Here is an 8,649-nt window from a genome sequence, read left to right as displayed (position 1 = left end):
GAGAGGGAGGGTAGAATGGACGGTCTGGGTGGTGGGGAGAGGGGAGGGGAGAACAGCCAGTGTGTGCTCAGGGTTGGGAGAGGTTAAGGGACTGGACCAGATGGGGCCAGCCCCAAACCCATCTCCTGCCTGCACCTTGGGGCCCCAGGGCTCTCCTTTGCTTTGACCACCAACTAAAGGAGATAAAGGAGGCCAAAGGTCAGACCCCTTCTGCATTCTCCCCCCAGGAATCAGAAATAATGAAATGATCCCAATAATGCCTGATAATGGTATGAGGAATACAGTTCACTCAGCATCTATACAGGCATCATCTCACTTAATCCTAGTTAATCTCATTTGAGAACCATTGCATTGGCCTGGAAATTTAGAAGCCCAGCTCTAGACACAGTCCTGTCTCTGCCTGGACAAGTCATCTCCCTTCTTTGGTCCTGAGAGCACTAGGGTGCTCTCTGCACAGTAATGTTCTGGTGGGAGCCAGAAGGGAGGGAGCACCAGGGCTGGGGGGTGGAAGGGAGAGAGGGGAAGAAGAGCGCTGCCTGGGGAGGCGGGCTGGCGGTGAGATGGGTGATGGAGGCGTGTTGCCTGGTGCCTGTGGTTGCGTGCCTGAGTGCCTTGCCCAGTCAGCCATAGGTGTGTGCTGGGCGAGAGGACTCACTTGTGAAACTGAGTGTCTCCTTTCAAGAAGTGTCTAGTTGCAAATCTCCCCCTCTCCCAAGACAAAGGCCAGGGGCCTACAAAGGCCTTTTGTTTTCTCTGCCACAGTGGGAGGCTAATCTCGGAGTCTGGAGCCCCCCCTGGAGATGAGGTCGCACGCATGTACACTTGTGCGGCACGCACACACGCACATGCCTGCTTCCTCCCTGGGCGAGGTCCCCTCTTAGGGCAGGAAGGAGGTCCTTGGCCACTCCCCCCCCCCCCCCCCCCCCCCGGCGATGGCCAAAGGCCACTTCGGGAGCTGTTCCCTGGTTGATACCTCACTACGTCTAGCAATGGGTCCTGGCAAGTCTTAGGACCCAGTGCTGCCGCTTGGGGAAATTTTCCAGAAGGGGCAGGGTAGGGGGTGGATATCAGTGCCCCCCTTCAGCTCTCTCAAAGTGGCCTCCATACCCTCCTCTTCCCTTCTGCTGGGACGCACACTTAGAGCTCCTGGGGATGAATGGCCGGAAGGACTCATCCACTGCAGAGGAAGTGGATTTATTGCAGGTGGGGGAGGGAGGGGCCAAGAGGGGAGTAAGAGGTGGCCAGCCATTGCACACTTGCATCACCACAGGCACACCTGCTTACACTCAGGAGCATGAACAACCCTGCACCTGGGGACAGAGAGGCACTGGGGGATGAATGCACAAAACCTGATGCCCCATTCCCAGACCCCGTCCCCCGCAGCCCACCCAGTACACTGCGCAGGCTCTCCAGAGCCTTCCTCTGCCGTTCCTACCCTGCTCGGTGCCCAAGTCCCCAGCTCCCTGCAAGGCGCCACGGGGTCGACTACTCGACTACTCGCTGCCCGCCGCCTCAAGGCAAGGGATATGCCACGCTCACCGCTATCCCCGCCCTGGCCTCGGCACGTCCTGGAAGCAGCTACTCTGCACTGGGGGCCGGCTTTGCACCTGGGGAGAGGGACTCCGGCGGGGGTGGCGGGCGCTCCCCCGAGCTCCCTCGAGCCCGGCCCAGGCGCTCAGGCCTTGCTGCCCCGAGGCAGGCTCTGCGGCGAGTGCAGCTCCACCGACTGCCGCCGCCGCACCTCGCGTTCCTCCCAGTCAGTGTCGGGCTCCAGCCCCTTCAGCACAGCCAGGCGCTCCGACAGGCTCTTGGCGGGCGGGAACAGGATGTAGTTGTAGAGGAGGGAGGCCAGGATGGCGCCGACCAAGGGTCCGACCCAGAAGACCTGGGGGCGAGCGAGAGGGCGGCTCGCGGGAGTGCTCCTCTCCCCCTTCCCGTTGAAAGGGAGCCTCACGCGGTGAAGGTAATCAAACGCGTATGCATGTAGTTATCAACGACTAGTGAGCAATTGGGAAGACTTGGTAATGGGGGCTAATGGTGCGAATTGGAGCCGACTGCCCGGGTGAACTTGGTCAAGTTACTTACCCTCTCTGTGCCTGTTTCCTCACTATAATAAGACGTAATTTCTGGAGTTCTTGTGCAAAACTAAATGAGTCAATATTTGCAAAGCACTTAGAAGAAGTCCTGGCACATACTAAGTACTAGATAAGTGCTAAATAATAGAAATGTGTTACGTAGTATAAATATTGCCATTTATCGAGTTCTAAGGCACTGCGTCATCTGTTTTATACCAGTTACCTCGCTTAATCTTTACAAAAAGCCAAAGCAACCACTGCTCTTATCCTCATTTACAGATGTGGAAACAGAGTCTTTGGCGTCAGACCTGAAGGGTGGACCCAAGACTCCACGGGGGCCCCAAGAGGAGGACTGTGGAGGGTTTGCTGATCCCACCCCAAGCTCTTCCAGCCAGATGGGTTTCTGGGGGAGGGGAAGGCAGGGAGGTTTCAGCCATTACCCAGTGGTTGTCAAACTTGCCAGTGACCACAGCTGGAGCCAGAGAGCGGGCAGGATTCATGGAGCAGCCAGTGTAATGGATCTGCAATGGGAGGCAGGGGTCAGGGAGGGGACGGAGGTGAGGAAGGGGTGGGGGGGAGTCTCTGTGCCTCTCGCCAGTCCTTGACCTCAGCCTAAAGGGAATCCATGCGATGGACAATGGAGTTCATGTTATATTTACAGGGTTCGCTATTCATTTGAAGCTGGAGTGATATCTGTCCCTTTGTGGTATATGAGAGTCAAACCCTCTGGGGTGTGTCCATGTGTCTTTCCCTCTTGGGAGTTCTGTGTATCTGTCCCTCTGGGGTCTTTGTGGCTCTCACTTTTGGGCGTTCTGTGTGTCCGTCTCTAGAGTGGTCTGTGTGTCTGTTTCCTTGCAGTAGGTCTGTGTGTCTGTCCCTCCAGGGAGGCTGGAACCAGTGGCCATGACCTACCCCGAGGAGGTGGCCCAGGACCACAGAGAAACCAATGGAGAGGGCGGGGGTACCCAGGTTGTCTCCACGGCGCTCATCCGTGGAGGCGAAGATGCAGAGCACCAGCTGCAGGGTCAGGAAAAGCTCCACAGTAACGGCCTGGCCAGCTGTCGAGTTGTTGCTGAGCTGGGGACAGAGAGGGGGTGGGGGGGACACACTGAGCATGCTCCCCACACTGGTGCCCTCTTCCTGCCCACCTGCAGTCACAGCTCCAGATAGGCTTCCGGGCAGCAGTCCAGAACATCAGGGCTCCCCAGCCACCTTAGTCCAGACTACTGATGGCTTCTTCCTGGGCCATGGCACAAAGGCAGGGGGATGGACCCTACAACTGCTTGCGGTCCCCAGGCCAGAGGTAGGGAACCTGACTCCATAGCCCATTAGATTTGGGAGCTGGGGTTGTGCGCCTGCAGTGTGAAAGGAAAAGGATACTGAGATCCATCATTTCTGCTTCCTGGAGAACAAAGAGGGAAGAGGTTTTCATTGCAGCAGGAAGCTTTAGGCCAGGTAATAGGAAGACCTTCCTCTCTATTTAAGCCATAAGATACTGGTGTAACGAGAGGCCTGCGGTCTTTCCTCCTGTGGTCAAGGGGCTCCCAGGAACAGGATCTAGGGACTTGGCTCTGGGGATGGCGTTAGTGTGCCCCTTCCCTCTGTGACTGCATTGTGCCACTCTTTCCTCTAACCTTTGCCTGTTCCCTTTGACCTTGCCTGTTCCATACTGCATTTCAGGCCTCAATTTTGCCCTGTGGATTGGCTCCCTGCACATCCTCCAGAGGTTGAGGTTGGGGTGCTGGAGCCCTGTACTTTGGTGCCTCCTCACCCCATGTGGGGTGCCCATGGTCCCAGCACACCTTGCGTTGGGTAACAAGAGAACTTGGGGCTGAGCAAAGAGGTGATTTCATCCACCCAGTGCTGGATTTCTTTCTGGGTTTTGTCATCTTATGCCCTACATCCTGCCCTCTCTGGGCACTGCACTGGGTGGAGCTGTGATAGTTCTGAGCTCCCACGATCCTTCTCCAGGCCCTGAACCCCAGCCCTGGGTCCTAGCCCTCAAGCTGGCACCCTTGGGTCTCTCTAGAGTCTAACTTCAACCACCCCCCATTCCCCCCTCCCCTCCAGGTCTTCCAATGTCAGAGCCTATAGTGGGCAGCAGTGAAGAGCTTTGAAGGCAGACACTTTGGCGCTTTTGACTTGCTGTGGGGCCCTACTTATTTCAGCCTCAGTTTGTCTTTCTGTAAAATTGGGATCATAGAATGGATCCTGGAGGACTGTGTGAGAATCAGAAATGACAAGGGCAGAACCCCAGCTCCATTCCCTCTGGTAAACAGTGGATCTAAGGAAGACACTGTGGATGTGGGTTTGGTGTCAGACAGCTCTGGGTCCACTTCCAGGTGCTGACACCGGTTCTGTGATTTGAGCCAATTAAATGCTGAACCTCAGTTTACCACTCAGGGTGGAGAATCACAGAATTCACCTTACAGTGTTGTACCTAGAATGAGATGAAATCTGGTCTAGCACGAAGCAGATGTGCATCAATGGTAACTTCTTGGTGGACAGACTGGCTTTTCCAGTGACCTCACAGGACACTTGGGACACCCATGGGGGTCAACTAGCTCTCACTAGCCTCAGGACAAGTCAATCCCGCTGCTGCCCCATTCCAGCCAGGACGGTTCTCCCTAGTCCCTCAAGATGGTAAGTGCTGAGCAGTAACTTGGGGGGGGCCTCCTCAGACCCTTCCCTTCTGAGGGCCCTAGTCAACTGTGAGATGATGGGAGAGCAGGAGGCCATGTCCTCATGGCCCCTTAGCACTCCCATTGCCCTGCTATTAGAGGAGGTTCCCCAGCCACACATTCTCGAGACTTTCTTGGCCATGCTCTCAGGAAGTTCCTCTCTCAGTCTAACTACACCTCATCTTGTTGCAGACTGAACTAATTTCATTCTCAATGGAAATGGTCAGATTTCTCAGTCTGTTCACCGCCATGGCCACTCTCGCCTTTTCTCCACCTTGAGCCCCCAGCCTAATGATATTTTCCACTTTGAAGAAGAGACGAGTTCTCCAGTTGGGATGCCCCTGCCCTTGCATGAGGAAGGCCACCTGTGCCGAGGAGGGGATGGCCACAGAGACTGTGCAGGACTCTTCAGAGACATCAGAGCTCTTACCCAGTGGCCCAGGGATAGAGAAGGCCAAGAAATGCAGGAGACTGAGGCTTGGGATGGGGGATGGAGCAAAAGCTGTGTTGAGGGAACACAGACTGTCCCTTCCCACCCATGCCCTCAGATGCCCAGGCCTTTCACAGACCCGGGAGAGGGGGAGGGTGGGGAGGGGGAAGGGGCTGCGGCATCACCCTCAGCTCCCAAAGTGCCCAAGGCTCCCAATTAGCCACTGTTCATGGAATCAGCAGTTAGCTCGTGGGCTCTGGGGACCTTCTCCGAGGTCTGGAGAGACCTTGCCCCTTTAGCTTTGTCCTGGGTTCCGGTGCTTATTCTGGTATTGACAAACTGTAGGACTTTTCGACTGTCGCTTCCCTTCTCTGAGCCTCAGTTTCCTTGTTTGCAAAACAAGGCTTAGGTGGTGGCTCAGGGAGGGGATGTTGGTGGGGTGGAAAGATCCTGGGTTTTGCAGTCAAGCCTGGGTTTGAAGCCTGGCTCTGGTACTTCCCCTTTTTGAGCCTCAGCTTCCATGACCTTAAGAAATGGATCTTCTCACCCCTGCCTCTCAGGCTGGTGTGAGGTATCAACCTGTGGCGCATGAGGAGCCCCTGCTGTGAGGCCTGCACACAGTCGATGCTGAAGAAATGTTGGGTCTTCTTCCCTCGAGAAGATGCTGGGCACTAGCCCTCTGAGGTTCCTCCCAGCTCGTAAAGCATGTCTGCTCTGGGACCCTGTCCTCTGCCGGGTCTTAGCGCAGCCCTCCCTGTAATGCAGGTACCAAGTCAACAGAAACCTTGATGCTGCTCTTCCTCCAGGAGGCTCAGGACAGAAAGTACAGGAGACCCGTGTGTATTCCAGCCTCTGCTCTGACATGACTGTTCCCTCTACCCTGACTCTCCTATGGCAGCTGTGTTCCTGGCTCTCGAATTTCTGCCCCTCCCCCATACGGCCACCCTCCCTCTCTTTCTGTCTCTCTCTCTCTCTCTCTCTCTCTCCCCACCTGGACCCTCACCCAGATCTTGTCCCTCCCCTCTCATCCTTTATAAGAGACTCCCCCGGATCTGCCCCTGTGGAAAGGACAAAGTTCTGGCTACTCACAGCATTGACTGCCAGGTCCCCCCGGATGTCTGGTGGTGTGATCTCAGAGAGCAGGGCGGCCCCGGCCACGGCCCCCAGCAGCTGGGCAGCCACGTAGAAGGCAGCTCGGAGAAAGGAGATGTGGCAGCCCACCAGGCAGGCCACGGTCACGGCAGGGTTGATGTGGGCCCCGCTGACGTGACCCAGAGCCTGCACCAGGGTACCGATAGCCAGGCCAAAGGCCATGGCAATCTGCAGTACAGAGGGCAAGGCCTGTGGCCAGTTGAGGGCTGAGCCGAGGCCAAAGAAGACGAAGACGAGTGTGGCCAGGAACTCTGCAAACACCGCCCTGGAGAAGGCTATGGACCGGAGTTCCCACATGCTGTGGAGACGTCTGTGGGCTAGCCCAGTGGTCTCAGGGACGGGAAGCTTGCGGCTCTCTCTCTCTCTCTCTGTCTTTCTCTCTCAGGGTCTCTGGGGAGGCTAGTCATGGGCATTTATAGGGTTTTTCCAGCCTGGTTTTGGACACGTGAGATGGAGGTGGACTTTGGGCCAATACCTCTTCTCCCCGATGGCTGCCTCCTGCCCCCCCTCTCCACCCCTGCCTGCAGCATGCCTATCACCCCATCTTGGACTTCACAGCTGAATAATGTTCCCCATTAATGAGCTCCAGATAAGGACTGACGTCCCCTAGTTTTCCGTGTTTGTTCCCTTGGTTACCCCATGGCTGCTGCCCCAGGGCCTCCCCTGCCCCCACCGCCCCCGTCTTAGCGGAATTCTCTAGGGGATTGCACCGCCAAACCCCTCTCTCTGATTCAAACTGTTGGCCAAGGCAGGGGCAACACCTTACAAAACTGACCATGAGACAGGGTGTCAACGCTACCCCTTCTGGTGATTGGGAAGTTCTTCCTGCTGTCTGACCTCCAATTATTCTTTCTTGCAGGGAGTGGAAAATAACTGGTTGATTTGATGTGAACCTTCCAAGGCATAAATGTTTTGTGTATCTTCTGTGCTTGCTTTCTTGCAGTCAGTCACCCATAAGTCATTAAGCTTCACTCGCTCCCTGAAACCCCAGCCAAAGAGTAGTTCCCATAGCCTGGAGGCAGGGGGTGGTTTCAGAGGCATTGGGACCCTGGCCTTGGGTGATGGAGTCAACCTGGGGTCGACTGAGCAAGCTGTGGGCTTCCATTCCGTGGTCCATCTCTGTGATTTAAAAGGGATAATAAACGTACATGGGCTTAGGGTTTGGAGTAAATGAATTCATGCATAGAAAGTGCTCAGATCTGCGCCTGGCCCACGGCAAGCTATCAATTGGTATCATCTGTTATTAATAACATTATTAATACTCTGAGGTGGAGACCACGACTCCCCAAACTCACATGTCAGGGTCCCAGAAGCTGTGACAGGCTCTAGGCACACCCTGGAGCTCAGAGCCACCCAGGCCACAGGGGGAGGACATTTTCTGTGGGGCAGTGAGCTGTGCAGGCTCAGGGAGGCTGCAATAAGCAACCCTCCGGCCTCAGAGCCCACTCAGCTCAGCATCTGGGCAATGCCACCTCCTGCCATCAATGCCACTCTGGCCCAAGGTCTAGAGACATTTAGGTCTGGGAGTCCCCCCCGTCCCATTCCATCGCACTTCTCTAATCCCGCCAGCCCTGCTCCCTCTCCTGGGACCCAAAGGCAGGGTCAAGCTCAGAGTGTGACTAAGAGGACCGGCTCTGGGCCCTGCTCTATCTCCTGTCCAGCAGGTCCCTGGGCAGGTCACAGTCCCGGGAATGGAAATCTGAGAGTGACTGGAGACTGAAGAGTGGAGCCCCTTGTGTTGCTGTGTGCCCTTGGATGGGCCACACAGCCTTTCTTGTCTTTCCTCTTTGGTCAAAGTGTTCATGATCTTGAGAGAGAAAGTGGCCCACTGACCCTTGATTCTGGGCAGGATCTCCCCTAACCTGGTCAAGTGTAAAATCTCTTACCTCCCGATAGACCCAAAAGCGGTGTCATGACTCCTCTCTGTGGCCCATTAACCCCCAGCCCAAATTTGTGTATGTGTATGTTGGTCATTCAGTCACGTGGTCATACATTTAGAACCCAGCAGGATCTTAGAGGTCATCTAGCCTATGGAGCCCACGTTACAGATGACAGCATGAAGTCCAGAGAGATTGTGACCTGCCCACGTTCTGGTCTGGACCCCAGTGTGGAAGGAGGGGAGGGCACCAACCATGACTGGGCCCCTGCTTGGGCTGTGCTTTCCCTTATTTATTTATTTATGGCTGCGTCGGGTCTTCGTTGCTGCATGCAGGCTTTGTCTAGTTGCGGCGAACGGGGGCTACTCTTCGTTGTGGTGCGCAGGCTTCTCATTGTGGTGGCTTCTCTTGTTGCGGAGCACGGGCTCTAGGCG

At 55.8% G+C, this 8,649-nt stretch overlaps 1 protein-coding gene across 1 annotated transcript; it reads right to left on the bottom strand.

Moving 5' to 3' along the window:
- Window positions 1–1,558: 1,558 nt before the first annotated feature.
- AQP2 (aquaporin 2) lies at window positions 1,559–6,635 on the bottom strand (the record flags this gene model as incomplete). Its single annotated transcript, XM_082666826.1, has 4 exons — window positions 1,559–1,885; window positions 2,516–2,596; window positions 2,988–3,152; window positions 6,276–6,635. 4 exons carry the CDS (start codon window positions 6,633–6,635, stop codon window positions 1,676–1,678), a joined length of 816 nt encoding a protein of 271 aa, XP_082522952.1. The 3' UTR covers window positions 1,559–1,675.
- Between the last annotated feature and the right edge of the window lie 2,014 nt (window positions 6,636–8,649).

Source organism: Grampus griseus (assembly GCF_964374135.1).
Source record: "Grampus griseus genome assembly, chromosome: 11".
Taxonomy (NCBI): domain Eukaryota; kingdom Metazoa; phylum Chordata; class Mammalia; order Artiodactyla; family Delphinidae; genus Grampus; species Grampus griseus.
This window is presented reverse-complemented; position numbering and strand designations above follow the sequence as displayed.